The sequence below is a fragment of the Pristis pectinata genome, chromosome 23 (genome assembly GCF_009764475.1).
Source record: "Pristis pectinata isolate sPriPec2 chromosome 23, sPriPec2.1.pri, whole genome shotgun sequence".
NCBI classification, from domain to species: Eukaryota; Metazoa; Chordata; class Chondrichthyes; order Rhinopristiformes; family Pristidae; genus Pristis; species Pristis pectinata.
Genome location: NC_067427.1, coordinates 15,897,587 through 15,915,850, shown reverse-complemented (window position 1 = coordinate 15,915,850; position 18,264 = coordinate 15,897,587). Strand labels below are relative to the sequence as shown.

At 37.4% G+C, this 18,264-nt stretch overlaps 1 protein-coding gene across 1 annotated transcript in view; it reads right to left on the bottom strand.

The window, feature by feature from the left end:
* col27a1b (collagen, type XXVII, alpha 1b) overlaps positions 1–18,264 on the bottom strand; it is a 425,030-nt gene that overhangs the window by 251,138 nt on the left and 155,628 nt on the right. The window contains exons 11-13 of the mRNA XM_052036787.1: positions 15,850–15,903; positions 11,915–11,959; positions 2,659–2,712 (exon numbers count right to left, since the gene is read on the bottom strand). Of these exons, the coding sequence (XP_051892747.1) occupies positions 2,659–2,712; positions 11,915–11,959; positions 15,850–15,903 (153 nt within the window). The remainder of the gene's footprint in view (positions 1–2,658; positions 2,713–11,914; positions 11,960–15,849; positions 15,904–18,264) is intronic.

Below are 18,264 nucleotides of genomic sequence, written 5' to 3'. Positions count from 1 at the left end.
TGTAGGAGGAACAGGGGGATCTTGGGGTCCACATCCACAGATCCATCAAGGTTGTTGCGCAAGCCGATAGGGTTGTTAAGAAGGCATATGGTATGTTGGCCTTCATGAATCGGGGTATTGAGTTCAAGAACTGTGGGGTAGTGTTGCAGCTCTAAAGAACTCTGGTTAGACCACACTTGGAGTATTGTGTTCAGTCTGGTCGCCTCATTATAGGAAGGATGTGGAAGCTTTAGAGACAGTACAGAGGAGATTTACCAGGATGCTGCCTGGATTGGACAGCATGTCTTATGAGTATAGGTTGAGTGAGCTTGGGCTTTTCTCTTTGGAGATAAGGAGGATGAGAGGTGACTTGACAGAGGTGTACAAGATGATAAGGGGCATAGATTGAGTAGACAGTCAGAGACTTTTTCCCAGGGTGAAAATGGCTAACACAAGGGGGGCATGATTTTAAGGTGGTAGGAGGAAGGTATAAGGGGAATGTCAGAGTTAAGTTTTTTTTTACAGAGAGAGTGGTGGGTGCATGGAACACACTGCCAGCAGAGGTTATGGGGGCAGATACATTAGGGACGTTTAAGAGACTCTTAGAAAGCCACATGAATTATAGAAAAATGGAGGGCTATGTTGGGGGGGGGGGGTGGGGGCGGAAGGGTTAAATAGATCTTAGAGCAGGGTAAAATGTCAGCACAACATCGTGGGCCAAAGGGCCTGTACTGTGCTGTAATGTTCTATGCCCATACATACAGTAAAGGTCTGACCCATCCTGACCCCCAATTAAGCATATCCCCCATTCTCCTACCCTCGGCTACAATCCCCAGGACATAGAGGCCTGAGACTTGTCTCAAAAGTGCTAAGACAGTAAATTTAAGGATAGGCATGACTTTCAAATGGTTAACTCTCCTTATTGCTCTTCATGAACTAGTAGGAAACTGTTGATGATTTGGACACCAGGAAATACTGCTTCAATGCTCTGTGCACACTGAAAATATACATTGGGCTCCCACTCCGTTGTATTTTTTCAAACTGTGGAAAATCACATATATTTCCTGATTTAGTCCCTGTAAATGATCCAGCACTTTGTTTGGAAGTTATGAATTTCATTATGTACATATTTCACTTTCCTTTGTCTGGTCAGCTAGCTCTATTGTAGATATCAATGTGCATGGGATGGTGGCTGCTGGGAATCTTTATAGTGTCTTATGGTCTCTGAACCCCAGCACCATTTTGTAAAATCTCACTGTCATATACACTGTGTTTTGTGACATGGTTCACCTCAGTACTGTGGTGACCAAGGTGCATTAACTGCTGATCCAATGCAGAGCAAACTGATATTATCATAGCCTTAAAATAAACTGTGTTCCCATATGCTTGGCAATTTTAAAATATGCACTTCTGAAAAGGAATCTCCAGAACAGTTTCTATTGGCATTTCATATTTATCAGCAAGAAAAATATGGTTCACAGCCATAATAATGGAGGGCATTTCAGCATCAAAATAGTAATTAAAATATATATTGTCTTGCAGAATAACAAAGATTACTATTTATTCATGGGTGATACATACTTGAATTTATGTAAAAATAATCACAATACTATAAAAATTATTTCATAAATCACTACTGCAAATATAACTTTACACTGCCAGTAATGTTGAAAAGTCAACAAACTTAAATGTTAACAGTGTTTTTCTCTCCATTGATGCTGTCTGACATGCTGAGTACCTCTAGAAATTTCTAATTTTGTTTCTGATTTCTGGCATCTGCAATTGCTGTGAGTTTACATAGCTAATGCTTAATTTCTAGCTGAGCTTTTCCCGGGGGGAAATAGGGTCAGATACCCATATATCACTAGACATTGCTCTCAAGTTATTTATTTTTTAAATCACAGGATGCTATTAGTATAACGCCTGGAGAATACTTAGGTGATGGGAAACAACAAGTGGCTTCAGCACACCAAAGACTGATTGAATTTAAATTTGCACAGTGGCTACACTGACTTGCAACGCAGCCTGGTCAATGCCGTTACAATATATGACTAACATGTTAAAAAAAAATCCCAAACAAGTACTTGATTGTCATACAAAATTATATTTAAGAATGCATTTGTGATGGAATTAGTCAAATGGACATTTATAATAAAAAACATTCAAAAGCAACGTTGTAATGTTAGTTAGATCTATAAATTGAAAATTTAGATGTGCAAGCACTCAGTCTGAAGTTAATAAAAAAAGTTATAACAATATTAACAATGTATCAAATAAAGTCTGCACCACCCAGAAACCACTTGCCTTAACACATGTACTCTCATCAATGACTCCTTTGTCAAAGAAAGGAAACACAATCTCCTCAATTATTAATATTTCCTACACCTGGAAACACCGTAAGGTATGCATAGAACTCAAATAAAAGTAACAAAAAATTTAAAACTAAAATAACAATTGTATACTCTCAGACTAAGTGAAATCAAATCAGTTTAGTTAGTAATCACTTACACAAGAAAATATTATGTAAGAAGTAAATCTTGAAACAAAGGAGAATCTGACATCTCTTTACAAGATATGGCCCAACCAAATAAGCATCCATATGGAGAGGCTACATGGTTGAAATTGGAAAAAGAAAAGAAACTGTTCTACCTATATGATATAGCACATATGTGAACTTACTGGACTTCCATCTGCGCCTGGCGTTCCCCTTTCCCCAAAATTTCCTGGAAATCCCTGCAAATAGGAGAAACATTTTATCAGCACAAAACCAAGACAATTCTTGGACAATGTACCATGTTAAACTGAAATACAAATTTTTTTTAAACATTGTAGTTTAGCTCTGAGGAACACATACACATAGCTAGATTACATTAAAGTTGTTGCTTTAAGTAAGAGTAAACTCATCAACCTTGTGCTACTAATAAGCATAAGTGGCATTCTCTTTATGGGGCTCATGCTAAAGTTCAATTCACACACCTACATTTTACAAAAGTATTGTACGAAGTACTATCCATGTATTCTAGTGTCAGATCAGCACATATTTTACATGGAACAATTCAGATAACCTTCCTTGTACTTATAACCGTAAATTAAGTTGCAGCACAATTTCTTTTCTCAAAGGAAGCAAACATTTTTTAAACATTTTGTTCATAAACTAAACTCTGACAACCAGAAAGCAAGTTAATTTGGGAATTGTCCAGGAGTTGCCTTTCAGTGTGTGTGCTATTAAATCTAGCTTCTAACCTGTGGCAGATTTGTCATTGTAGAACAAGCACTAAAAGCTCTCATTGTCAATCTCCCAATAAAAACAACTCTAGCTACAAATATATGCAGACTATCAAAGGCAATGTTATCCTTTCTATGTAATTAGATGATGTAATTACATAGTTTTGCAGAAGGATCTGAAAACTTAATTTGGAAAGCTGCACTGATTTTAATCAGTCAGACTGAAAAACAATGTTTTTTTTACACACTAAAGCAGCTCCAGTCAACTAAATACATGCACCTTATTAAAGGCTCACTGCGTGCTTCACCTGCTCTCAATGACTGGAGTAAAAAGTCACCCAAATTCCTCTTGTACACTTCTCAATCTAACAATATTGTAATAATACCTTGCATTGGTGTTTTTCCAACCAAAGTGAGTAACTTCTGATTTATCCATGTTATAATATGACTGCCTTTTTTTTGCCACTCAGTCAGTCTAAGTTGTCTGAAAGCCTCCTTGCAACCTCCTCACAATTCCTAATCCCACTCAGCATTATTGGCAAACTTCAAAATGTTACATCCAAGTCATCGTTATCTATTATGAATAGCTGAGGCCCAAGCACTGATCCCTGCAGTATCCCACTAGCTTACTGTGCAATATCCTGAAAAAGACACTGATTGTGATTACTACTAGACTCATCTCCAATGACCTATAGCTCCAGGCTAATACTCATTCTCACTGCTAACCCCTATCTCTACCATCTACAACCAATCTTCAGCCAAGCCACCCAACAAATGTCTTCAATGCTACCACCACAAAATGATCTCAGCCTGAATGCCCCAAAGCTGATCTCCAGCTGAAACAAACCAATCTTCATCCCAACCCCTTTTCTTTCCCAACGACCTCTGTCCTGACCTGTGTCGAATCTGATATATACACCTTATTGATTTCCCTCATTGACATCCAGGCTGACACCCCCCAACCCAGTCATCACCCTGCTGCACTGTTCTCCAGCTTTACTCTCACTCAGATATCACTATGACTGCTAACCAAACCAATGACTTGCCTCTCCAGCAGTCTCAGCCCACCCACCAACCCAAATCCTCCTCCAACCTATAATTTTTAAACCTTTCCCTGACCACTCACTCTTCCAACCACAATAGATGCACATCTTAAAATCTATTCTCCTCTAATTTTTTTCCAGTTGTAATTAAAGTTTAACAACCTGAAATGTTAATTATTTCTCTCTCCACAGAGAATGTCTGATCTTCTATTTCCAGAAGTTTCCGTTTTCATTTCAGTTTCCCTCTATCTTTGGTATGTGTACTGTCTGGATAGTCTTATGATTTTACTCATAAGATCTAGTAAGGCAGTTGTGTTTGTTAAATTGAAACACTTTATAATTTTATTTATTTGGAATAATTAATGGAGCGTAACAAAATATGTTTTTAAGACACTGCATGCTTGGTTTATTTTTTAATCATGCATTGTAGGTGATTAAAAGTAATTATTTTTGCCAAAATGGGAAAAATACTGGGAATACCCTAATATGTGTTTTTCTTTAAACAGACTCGGCCAACTGGCGGGTCTATTTAGAGAAAAACACGTATTAGGGAAATTCTGTGACCGTGAGTTATGAGTGGAAGACATTCAAATGGAGCATGAGTCAGAGATCATTTTAATTCTCCAATCTGCACATCTTGTAGTGTGGTACTACAAGATGACATCTATTGGGCTATCTTTATTTCAGGTGTTATCCCATTTGCTGTAATCAAGTGATTTCCATTTTTATTTCAGATTTCTAGCACTTGTAGCTTTTTTTACCCTCTGGTATGTTATACTTGGATAAGGACTGCAATAAGGATTCTGATCTAACTTAAATCTTCCTAGGTTTCAAAGGAAATTAATTGCTAACTATTTAAAGGCATTTATTTCATTTCCATTTCATTAATTCCATTTTCCCAATGTTCAATGTATTTCATTTCAAGATTAAATATTCTCTTGTCATTTACATTTTTTAATGTCTTTGTTATTATTTCATTAATCCTAATTATTTACTCAATTTTAATATTCTCTATTTCAGGCCTTTTCATTATTCCTTTTCTGCCTCTTCCCATTTGGTATTTTTTTCCCTGTGGCACATGCCTAATAGAGGAAAGAGTAACATTCGGCTGCCAGAAAATGAGTCCAGGAAATCCTGGCATTCTTCCACCTCTGTGTTATTTTCATCCAAAAATAGGATTGAGTTCTCCCTGGGTGAGGACCAAATTTAACAACAAATTCAAGGACTGTTTGAAAATGCTCTTTGTGCAGATAAAAGAAAAGAACTTTTGCCAATATCTCCTTGAAGTAAAAATATCTGCATAATGTCCTTCTGCAGGGATATATGTAGGAGAAAGAAGGTATTGTATCTATGATTCTCTCTTACTCTTACACAAAAGAACAAAAAGAAAACCTTCCATCCAAACTAATGCTAGTTTTTCTTCTGTTAAACAGTGAGGTCAAAGATTTGAACAGAAAGCACCTTTACTGAGGATCTGTCACAGTCAAAAAGCTGTTTCCTAAGATTTTAACCTGATGGCCAAATTGTGTGGTATGTAGTCACATCTTTCTTTAGATACCAGTTCTGATTCCTGGTCTCAGGGCAAAAGACTTGGTATAGGGGAAGAAAGGGAGAGGCACAGTAAAGCTTCCTTATTCTCATTACAATAAAATATTGGTTAAGAACTGAATTGAACTCAGCTCTAATGTACCAGATGATGAAATAGTCAGTTAACGTTCAATGTTCATGCCTATTGGTTATTTCACACAAAAAATAATAGTAACAAAGTGTATAGTGTTTTAAAGAAATCAGATGATTTAAAAAAATCCCGATTTGTTTAATCTGAAAAGCTTTTAGTGACTAATGGATTATTTCTGGAATGTCAGAAGCAAACGCATTTAGCAGTTCTGGCGTGGTAAGTGGATACACTTAACAACTATGGATTAACACTGACTATTGTAAATTACAGTATTTTAATCTTATGTCTACAGAACATTAAGGCACTTTTCACTGTACGGTAACTATAAAAGACAATTAGGGCAAGGCAATTTATCCACTGTAAAGGATGCCAACACCCTCAATATATATGCCCTTTCTCTATATTAATGATCTCCAAGATTCACATTTTCATACTTAATGCAAATATTATGGGGGCATTGTAGCGGTTAGCCTAATGCTAATACAGCACCAGTAACCCAGGTTCAATTCCTCTGCTGTCTGTAAGGAGTTTGTACATTCTCCCCATGTCTGCGTGTGTTTCTTCCGGGTGCTCCGGTTTCCTCCCACATCCCAAAGACGAACAGGTTAGGAGCTGTGGGCATGCTATGTTGGCGCCAGAAGGGTGGCGACACTTGTGGACTGCCCCCAGCACATTCTCAGTAATGCAAAAAGATGCACTTCACTGTGTCTTTCAATGTACATGTGATTAATAAATAAATATCTTATATCTTATCTATTGCTGCCACCACACAGCTCCAGGGACATGGGCTTTATCTTGACCCTAGGTGCTGTGTGTGTGAAGTTTGTACACTCTCCCCATTACTGCGTGAGTTTTTGCCCAGAGTTCTAGATTACTTCCACATCCCACAGATACGCTGGTAGATTAATCAATCATTAGGAAGTTGATGTGCATGAAATAGAGCTGCAGAGGTACAGGTAAATAAGGAGGGAGAATGGGGCTGATGAAATTGTTCTTCTGGGAGTCAGCATGGATCTGTTACGCTCAATGGCCTCACACCATAATAAGTAAGTAATCTCTGTGTCATCCATGAAAACTGATGCAACGTATTCATTTAGAGACATACACGTCTTCTGTCTCTAAAGTCAAATTAACCTTTTGGTCTCCAAAAGACCCTTTTGTTATCCTCTTTTCCTTTATGTATTTACAAACTTTTTTTTCTCTAGTTTACTTGCCAATGTCTTCACATGCACCTTCCATATCTTTCTATTTCCTTCTTAATTTTACCCTGCACTTGTACTTCTGGGCTTTCTGCAATGTTTAGCTCTTTGTTCAGCTCTGTCTGATAAGCAATCTTTACTACCTTATCCTAAAATTTCTGCATCTCAACAGCTAGAGAAGTCTGGATTAGGGAATTACCCCTTTTTGATTTTCAAATATCATAGATGAAAACCTTTACGCCAGATCCCCTAATATCTATTGTTTAAATTGATCTTCCTTTTTCCATACAAGATTTAAGTAGTGCAAATATAGTATAATTTATAATTAAAATAACACGTCATAGATCTTCAAAGAATATGCGTATCTGAGCACATCACTTGCAAACATGAACGTCTTCAAAATGGCATATGTAACAGTCTTCCTAAAAATTCCAGTGAGACATATTTATAAGTAATAATTCAGTGCTTTTTGTTTGTCTTCTTGCTAAATTGCATTCTTTCAGCTAATGCAAGATCCACAAATGTTTCTGTTAATTATAAGGTACGAGAGAGAGTATTAACAGAAAAGAACTTGCATCCATCAAGAGAATTCACAAATTGCTGCCAAGTACATAGACAGATAAACCTGCCTCACTAGCAGATCCCTCGCTGGAAGTAATTTTTAGATTTAGGAGGCTCAAAGGGAATGTCAGAAAGTATGACATGATGGGTACATGTTTGTTAAAGCAATCCATAAACATCATTCTTGGCAATCTGTGGGAAGAACAGTCCAATATAGATTAACACAGTTGTCTGTTTCTTATTGTGCTTCGAGTTGGAAGATGACCAATGAAATAATTGATTAGTCTGATTTCTGTAAACATTAGTGGCATTGAACTGTTGGTGGCACACTGAGCAAGACAAAATGCTTTGGCTTGCATGATTATCAGCATGCATGCTACTATTACAGGATTTACATTGGTTATATTTCTGCTCTACCACAGCAGTTCTACATGCTGTCGACAAGGTTTTGCTGGATGGGATATTCATGAGCAAGATCCTCTCAAGACTCTGGGTTAACACTGAAAGGTTTCAAGAATCACTTGAGGAAGTCCTTGAAATGTTTCTTCAGGCCTCCTTGTGTGCACTTTCTCTGTTCGCCCTCTATAAAAGTTTTTCTTCTGTAGCTGCTTAAGTGACATTCTGGTGATTTGGCCTGCCCACCTAATCTACAATTTTATCCTTAGCAGTTTTCTCAAAAAACCCTTTGATAAGTGTACAGCTTTACGCTATCGCCTCTATACACTTTTTGGGTTTTGCATCTATACATCAGGGTTGGAAAAACAATCATTTTATACCTTCAGTCCTGTTTGATGACTGATGTTTATGTGTCCACAGCATCTGCATTTGATCCACCTAAAACTAAACCTGCTTTAAGAATTCCATCATTGATCTCATCCTCACTTGACAGTGTACTGCAAAGGTAGTTGAACTTGTCCAACGTCTGAAAGATTTGGCTGTTATGAAGGCCATTATGAAGCTCTACCTTATATTTTCCTGAAGCAGGATGGTGCTTCACTTCTATCTTCTTGATGTTGATTGTGAGACCAAAGTTATCAGAATGCAAATAGATATTAATAAACAACTGCTTCATATAACTTCATCTGTAATCTTAAAATGAAAAGCTTGCTGTCAATCTGGTATCTGAAGTTAATCCAAGTGTCACTTTCATGAAAGGCATCTTGTAAGCATTGCAGAGAACATCATACTGAAATGATTTGGAACCAATGCACAGCTCTGCTTCACTTCATTGGTGATTGTGATTGATTTGGGTGATTCACTACCTTCACAAAGTACACAAGTTATATAAGCAAGGAATCACTGAATGATTGCAACTAATTAAACCACGCAGTTGGCACAGCACCCCACCTTTAGTATAAATGCATTACTATTTCTTCCTTTTTTGTACTCTACTGGTTTATAAAGTACAAAATGTTGATGGCCATTATGTTAGTTTATTTACCTGCATCAGAATTCCAAGAAATTGCACATTGTGTTAAGATCTTTTAATGAACTCTTAAGAGTTTAAGGCTCCAACATTTTATCATATGGAGCACAGAGTACATTCCCTACACCTATATGGTGAAGCTCAACCCTTGCCTGGTACTCTACTGAAGCCCAATATTGAAGGAAAACGAAAGAATGAGCTGCTTCTACCATAGTAGTGACTTGCTAGAAAGCAATTTTGAGGGTTAGATAGGGACGAAGTGAAAAGAATTATCCAACCCAGGAACGAGAGGTGTGAGAGTCTGCCACTGTTCCATTATAAGGCCTTAGGTGCTTCTTTTCACATCTGTGTGCCAACTTTTGTACCTCCAGCTCATAATGAAAATCCATTTCCTGTAATTTTATACATTTTATTATCATTCTTATACTGGTGTAGCTGTTGCACTGCATCTGTCTGAAAACTGAAACTATACTGAGAATTTATTACATTTTATCATTATCAAGCTTCTATCATGCACTAATTGTACTTGACTTAGACTGAGCTTTTACTGCATCTTCTATGAATTAACCTAGTAATAAGATATAGGCAAGAAAAGAACTATTTAGCCTCCCAATCCATTTGTTTTATCTATTTTGTAAGAAATATATTATTTAAAACATTTGAAAATATGCAATCACGATTCATTATCTTCCACAACTGTATTTACTACACAACAAAATAGTGATCATGAATGCCACTATTTTTAAATTAACTTTTATACTCAAATGGCAGGAGAATCTACCTTTAAACATCAATACTGGGTAGATATTGTACTCTATCAAAACTGATCAGTAGCTGTACATCATTACCAGAGTCAGACTTTATACAATACTGGAAGGGATCTGTAACATGGAGGCACTGTGCCCAACCTGAGTGAGAACCTGTACTGCACATTTATTATGCTCCACTTGCATGAACACTTAGTCTGTTGTATCTGTAGCAACGTAAGTACTGTGGGTTTAAGAGCAGATGCTTAGAAGATAGAACACTAAAGCAAGCCAATTGTCTCAACTGTTCAATGTTTTTGTTTATGTTCTACATGAAAATCCTCCCACATGACCATCTCACCTTATTGTATTCTTATATTTCTTTTTTCTTTGCAATTCAACTGTAAGTATAACTACTGCCTTCTATTTATATCAATGCAGCAATTGATTTCTAGCACAGGCTGCAGTTACTTGTACAGTGCTGGTGAAGAATACCAGACTCACACTCTGCACATATTATAATATGCTATTGCCTGGAATTTCCACATGATGTCTGCCTAATACAACAAAGCATTCTGGGTGCAATGAAATCAAATAGTGCAATACATTGCAAAATATTTATTGCATTAATCACATTACACCCAGAATATCTGGAATCTTTTATGTTAAATCAACAACCTTTGTCCAAACCAAGTCCCTGCCAACAAAACTGACCATGTTCCCAAATTGGAACTGCTTGTTTTTGCTCATTCTGGTAGGAATGGGCAGGTTTCAGTTATACTTTGTCCAAATTCTCAAACCCACAGGCACTGGTCACAACATTGGTGAATACAACATTAATCAATTGACAAGTAGGTAATTGAAATAACAGATCTGTTTTGGTGCATACATAATTACTTAAATTGTTAATTGAAAAACAGTGGCCAGCAGTTACTTCAAGCCACTGATGTACTTTTCTGTTGCAGAATTCATCAATTAGTTAAAAAGCTGTTCAGTGCCCAAGAATTGGCAGTGTGCTCAACTTTTGTTACAAAGCAAATGACTGCCAATTCACTACTGCCATTTTGCATTATTCCCCAAATGTCTTCACCCCTGTGTCCATTACACATTTAATGTTGGATCACAATTTTTGTTTAGTTTTTTTTGTACCTAGGCATCTTATATTTTTGCATATGTTTCAATTATCAATAACAATAAATCAATATTTAACTTATGAATCAGTCACAGCTCATATTGGATTAGAAACACACTGAGGATGAAATGAATAAAGAATCTACATGCTTCAGTTCAGAAACTGAAAAGCTCAGTGACAATGCTCATAATTAGGAATTTAAAATTTCTTGCAATAAATTTGAATTGATACAAACAAATGCTTGAACAAAGCATAGAGTCTTCCAATGTTCAATTCCCATACCTTCCCTCTACAACACAGATGTATATTCCATTCCTATTATGCAAAAGTTCTGATCCATTCATTGCATTCCAAAAGTTGAATTCCCATTCAACCATAATCCCTATCCAAGAAAAATATATATTTGCAAATGTAAGTGTAGCTTTGCACAGATTTACTATTGAAACCATAAAAATGTCTTGGTTTCTTATTGGGATTTTATTCCTACAAAGGCTGCTTTGTAAAGTACTATATACTTATGTTTTATATCAGCTTATCTCTAGCCCCTGTAGTTTCGTTTATAAAGGATATGTGCCAAAAGTTTGCACATGTTAAAACACTGAATCATTCAGCCCTACAGTCAATGTAATTAACATGGTCCTGAAATTACATCATTCATTTGACCTCAAAAGCTTGATTAAGACTTACAAAGTGAATCATAATAATTGACACTTTGTACCTTGAGGAAGAAATTATTGGTTACTTAAATATTAAAAAGGTCATGGAGTATCTACATAAAATAACCATATGTAATTTCTCAGTGCAATTTTCCTTTCCTCTTTCATCCCTTAATTCCTTCTGTAAATGTATTTTTTTATTTTAATTGTTATCTTGGACATTTTGTATTTCAGATGGAACAGCTGAGAAAAATGGAGAAAATCTTTACCGGCCTACCCATCTTGCCCCTCTTCCCTGGTTCTCCTGGCATGCCCTGCAAAAATAAGAAATAAAAATCAGACTGTGCAATGTAATATTTAGTCATCTAAATGCTTAACTTCAAAATGTAAAAGATTGCCTTAGTTTGGCTACCTACACATGTTTATCAACAGTCAAGGCCTTCCTTTTTTCATGGATGGATGTGATGCCAGTGCATGGCATCACAGGCAGAGTGCGCTATATATACACTCTATGATTAGATTCTTCCAAAAACAATCAGTTTTCGTGCACACTACCAATACCCTAATGAAAATCTGTAACTCATTTTAAAACATATCTTAAATAAAACATATTGCAAAATATATTTAATCAAATACATTGTAATAGTCATTATATGTGTAAGCTGTGACATGAAATGGAATACATGAGAGAAAATTGAAAAAAAACTGGAAATCTAAAACAAAAACAGAAATTGTTGGAAATACTCAGCAGGTTAGGCTGGAACACAAAACAGAATCAATGTTTCAGGTCAGTTCTGATGAAAGGGTTCCTGACCAGAGTATTTCCAGCATTTTTCATTTTTGTTTTAGAGTTCAATGAATTATCTTTCTTCTCGAAAGTTTACTGTATTGTGGAATATGCCTTTAGGAAGCACCTAGATACAAAAATTAAGCTGTTAACATTACACTTCTTGCTCCTTTAACAAACATACTCAGAACTATCAGTAAAGATAAGTGATACGACAATGGTAATGGATAAAGGATAAGTAACAAATGTTTTGCCGAACAACTACAGGGACAATTGCCTAGTTTTCCTTGTTATGCACTAAATTCCTTGAATGTGAATATAATAGTCCCCAGATGGCTTCATTCAACTCCTTGAGAACAATAAAATAAATACAGTACATTCACAATCCAGCAAATTTGGGACTTTGGTGGTGCTGGATTGGCAGATTTTCCCAGTGAGTCAGAAGGGAGTGCAGCAATCATCACCTGGTGGGCCAGATGCCGAACCATTGGGATTTCCAATCAGATATCAGTTTATCATAGTTTAACTGTAATGTTTGCACAACAAATTTGGGACAAGATCTTGGAAACAACCCAGAGTGTGTCAGTCTAGCTGAAGTCCCAAGTACATTAATTTGAAAATTCCAATGAGATGATTTCACTGACATGTACACTTATACAGTCTTTTGAAGCTAATTCAGAGCCTTGCTTCATTTTGCACGCTGTTTGCAAATTTTATTCTCTGGATCCATGAATTTGTTTCCTGAGGTGGCAAGTGCAATCAATTCTCAACTTATCTGATGGATAAAGCTCTATTCAGTAAGGAGCACAGGATCTTAAGAGAACCTTTCAAAGATATCTTAATCTTCTTGACTATAGCTCAATAATGGGACAGTCTGATTACAGGCACAAAGAAATCTTTTTACTTTTAAAATTTACCAGCTCTCCCAAATGTTGAACCACTATGCAATAATTATTATATGCATCAAAAGATATGGTCACCTAATAAGTGTTAAAAGAAGATGAGGGCCCAGAAATTTGGTCCTCTGCACACTAAATATGTACATTGGACTTCATTACAACATTGAAGATGCCCTGGGAGACCAAAGAAGGTATATGATAATAATGCTCCCATCAAGGAGGGACCACTGTGCTCAGGAATGAGCAGGATTAACAGGGAAAGGCAAAATGATTGCTCAACTTCCGAGGATCGGAAGTTGGGGTCAGTTACGTGGTGGAGAGAAATTCGAGAGACAGGAAAACATAAGGCTGGATGCAATGATAAATGGGAAGGGGGTTAAATGTGAGGTCAGTAGGAGGACTCCTGCGCCTTCTGGTTCGATATTCAGTGATGAATTACTTCTTTCATTGGAACCCTTATGTATTGTAGATGCTAGCTGTCATGGAAGGTTTGAAATCAAAATAGAAAATGCTGGATATACTCAGCATGTCAGGCAGCATCCATGGAAAAAGAAATAATTTAACTGTTTAGGTTGATGCCAGCTGAGTACAGTAAAATTCCAATAATCTGCTACCTGATTGTTTGGAAAGCCAGGTGGTTCAGCATCAGGCTCACAGGGTGCTGATTACTGCACTCCTTTTAATACACCAGGGCCCTGGTTCCTGCACTCCTTTTAACATACCAGGGCCTCAGTTCACACACTCCAATTAACAGACTGGGGCCCCAGTTCCTGCACTCCCCTTAATACATCAGGGCCCCAGTTCCTGCACTCCCCTTAACAGAGCAAGACCCCACTTTCTGCATTCCCTTTAACACACCAGGGCCTTGGTTCCCACATTCTCTTTAACATGCTGGGGCCCTGAATCCCATGTTTCTTCTAACACATGGGAGCCCCAATTCCAGCACTCCCTTTAACTCACTGGAGTCAGTTTCCTGCGTTCCCTTTCAGACTTACTGGGTTCATTGAAAAATTTATTATACTACCATGTAATATCCAAAAACAAACCAATTTAAAAGTCTGTTAGGGTATTAATTAGAATTATATCCAACTGTGTAATCGATCTGTCAGTCCGACACCACCAAAATCCCGAGTGTGCCAGATTAAGAGAGTTTTACTGTATTTCTGGCATTTTCTGTTTTTAACCCAGATTTCCAGCACCTGCAGCTTTCTGCTTTTAGGTTACATGGGAGATTATTAGATATATGGTTTTCTAATAATACTGCAGTTTTGTTTGGACATGGGAGGGTTAACATATTGTTGGTTTGTCAATTGTAAGAACACACTGGACAAGTGTTAATAACTACTTGATAGCCACGTATTCACCATATTCACTTACGCTGGGTCTTACCTTTACTGTCTGCACCCTAACTCACATCATCTGAATCTCCAAATACCCGTCTGCTTGCTGACCAACACTGGCTCTTGACTAAGCAATACTTCAAATTTTAAATACATATCCCTGTTTTCAAATCCCTGCATGGTCCCTTTTCTCGTTAACCTTTATAATCTCCAGCTCTGTAGTCCTCAGAGGTATTTGCCCTGCTCAAATTCTGGCATCTTGATAGTCTCCAAATTTAATTGCTTGACTTTGGATGCCCACATGCCTTCAAATACCATGGGTCTCAGTTCCGGAATTCTCTCCACTCCCTAAAAGACTCTGCTTCTGCATCTCTTTCCTCCTTTAACCTCCTTAAAATCTCCTCATTTTAGAACCTCCTTAAAATCTCTTCATTCACCAAGCTTTTAATCTTCTGCACTAGCATCTCCTTACCTGGCTCAGTGTCAATTTTTTGTTATGTTAAACTCTCGAGAGTAGATGCTTTGCTACTTAGAAGGTTATATACAAATGGAAACTGTTTTGTAATATTGCAATACCACTGTCAGCATCATTTGGCAAATAGTAGTAAAAAAAAACCCCAGGTTCACTGAGCAAGGATAGATTCAGCGGTACAGGAAGAGAGTTATCTCCATAAAGTGGAAAGCAAGAGAAGCTTAGACAACAGCCAATTCTTGTCCTTAAACAGACATCTGGCAACCACTATAAAAGGATTAAGTTTTGTAAAATGATCTTACCTGACTGTGATTGAGCCAAAAGCACATGTGATGATGGAAATTTAATGTAGTCTATCAAAGAAGTAAGCCTATCATTCAGTTAAACTCCTCATATTCTATGCCTTCTTATTCTCTGATCCTACACCATCTTGGTCTTGGTGGAGATATTTACCTTACACTAAGTAATAGGGAAGCAACATACAGGTCATATACCATGGTGAAAAACCAACCTATGTGAAAATAGGATTGAAAGTTGTGTTGTGCACGGGTAATCACAATAATAATACAACAACAGATTATGGATGAGTTTCTTTTCAGAAAACTCTAAGATAAAGATTTTTTAACATAAATGTAATGGATTATGGATGTTACTTGTTTATATTTGAGAGAGAGAGAGAGAGAGAGAGAGAAAATGAAAGACTCACTTGCTTTCCATTTGCCCCCGAAGGCCCCATTAACCCTGGTGGGCCTATGAAGCCCTGTAGAAAGAGGAGAGAAGTGCCATCAGTGGATCTTGTAGTAATTCAGGGATGTCAGTGAATTATCTGGTTCCAACGATGCAGCGAAGTGATGCAGGTGATGAACAAAGCCTTGAGGCAAGTGTATATGCCCATGGACTGCATGGTGCTGGCTTCCACGATGTAGTCCAAGGGCACATACCCTCACACCAGGGATCAAGCTGTCTGATGCACACTGCTTCTAGAAACAAAAATATGCAAAGCCTACCTTGCGATCCATGCTGGAGGGAGTAAGAACTTGATTATATTGTAACCATCATATTTCATTCTTGATATTTACCATTTGAGTTTGTTGAAAAGGTACATTAAGGTACAATGGAATATAGAATACAACCACAAAGGGCAGTGACATTTGATTTCTCTATCAAGTTGTGTAATATGGCGCATAGGACATTGTTTCTTCTCAAACAACAAATTCTGTAATTTATAAAATGTGTTCTAAAATCTTAACAATATTTTATATGTAACCTTTGCATAAATATTTTAATCCCAGCATTATTCATTAAAAAACTCTTTACCAATTAAGCATTACTATAAACATTCAGCTTTTCCATTCCAACGTGCTGTCTGGTACAGGAATTATATACTCTTGAATTTGCTTTAATTGGAACAAAGGAAAATTAAAGGTGGTTTATAAAATTATGAGGGGCAGAGATGGGATAGATAGGATCCTTTTCAGAGGGGAGGGGAGTCTAGAACTTGAGGACACAGGTTTAAGGTACGAGGGGAGATATTTAAAGAAGATCTGAGGGGTAAGTTTTTCACAGAGAGAGTGGTGATTATCTGGGAATGAGCTGCCAGAGGAAGTGGTAGAGGCAGAAACAATTATAATGTTTAAATAGGAACACTGGTAGGGTAGGAGTAGAGGGATACAGGTCTAATGTGGGCAAATGGGATTAGTGTAGATGGGCATTACAGTCGGCATGGACAAGGTAAGCCAATAGAGCTCGATTCTGTGATGTATGTTTCTATGGTTTTATAATTCGAAACTGTGTTTATTATGAAGTGATTGAACATGGGGACAGAGATAAGGGCATATATTTCAATTGCATAACTTGTTTTTAAATGCTAAATGGCTGAATTGTAGCATAAAATTAAATGCTAAATGTTATTGGGACTTAATAGTATTACATAGTGGATTATAGACTTTTAAGTATGGTATACACATACACAATTCATGAAGAACGTGCAGCCATGACATGAATTCCAATGCACATTCAGGAAATCAAGAGGTGGTGAAAAAGGGGCGAAAGTCAAGATGACCCTTGCAGGAGGCTACAGCAGCAAGGGCAAAAGTGTCCTGGACAGGAAGGTCAGCCCCCATACATCTTCACTTTAACTTGACCTGGGGCAATTCCTCCAGTGGCTGGGACTTTCACAACCAGTGGTGACAGAGATTTGCCATTTTCTGCATGCAGAGATCCAGCCACATACTCATTCCTGGACAGCTTTGTCAATGGAAATAAAATACAGTGCCATCCTCTCCAAATTATTCTATGTGATAGCTAACACATGTAACATACTGCTTTTTATAGCACACACCTACATAAAAGAAACCATGGAAGCTCTTTATTCCAGGTGAATATCTTGGGCTTTATTCAAAATGGACATCATAGATGATCTTTATTCAAGACTAAGGGAATTTTTCTCCTTCTCGTTAAGTAGAGAGCTGATTGAGCTGTGTTCCCATAGGATATGCACAGACTGCAGGGAGTGGTGCTCTGAACTTGAACCCAAACTCTTTTTAAATCTAAAGGCCAACAATGCCTGAATATCCAGATTGTGCATGACCGCATGCGACATTCCAATGAGGCATTAGTTGTCAGAAGGTCTGCTGTGAGGAAATCAATGGTTAGCTCTTTAAGGATGATTCTTGCACAGCCTCCTGGCAGTGCTAAAGAGTGCAATTATAACCACAGTCATGAGGCCACATGGAACGTAGGAGGGAGTGAAAATGGGATCCTCAAGATGTGATTATGCTGCATGCCCCAATCAGGGGGCATCTTGTAATAATCTCAAGAAAGGGCTTCATGCTTTGTCATTGTTTGCTGCATGTTGCATAATCTGGGCATCAGAGTGGCAGAGCTCTTATGAAAAGTCATTGGCCTGAAATACTTCTCTGCCTGCAGATGCTGGTGGATATATACAGCATTTGTTTTGATTTCAGATTTCCAGCATCTAAATTTCTTGCTTATGTGATATATTGGAGCACAGTCTAAACACTGCACACAACAACAGCATGAGTAGAAGAAAATTAAGCCCACAATTACAAGCCTCACTCTATGCATGCTTCCAGAAGTGCTTTGTAGATTGAGATTCATT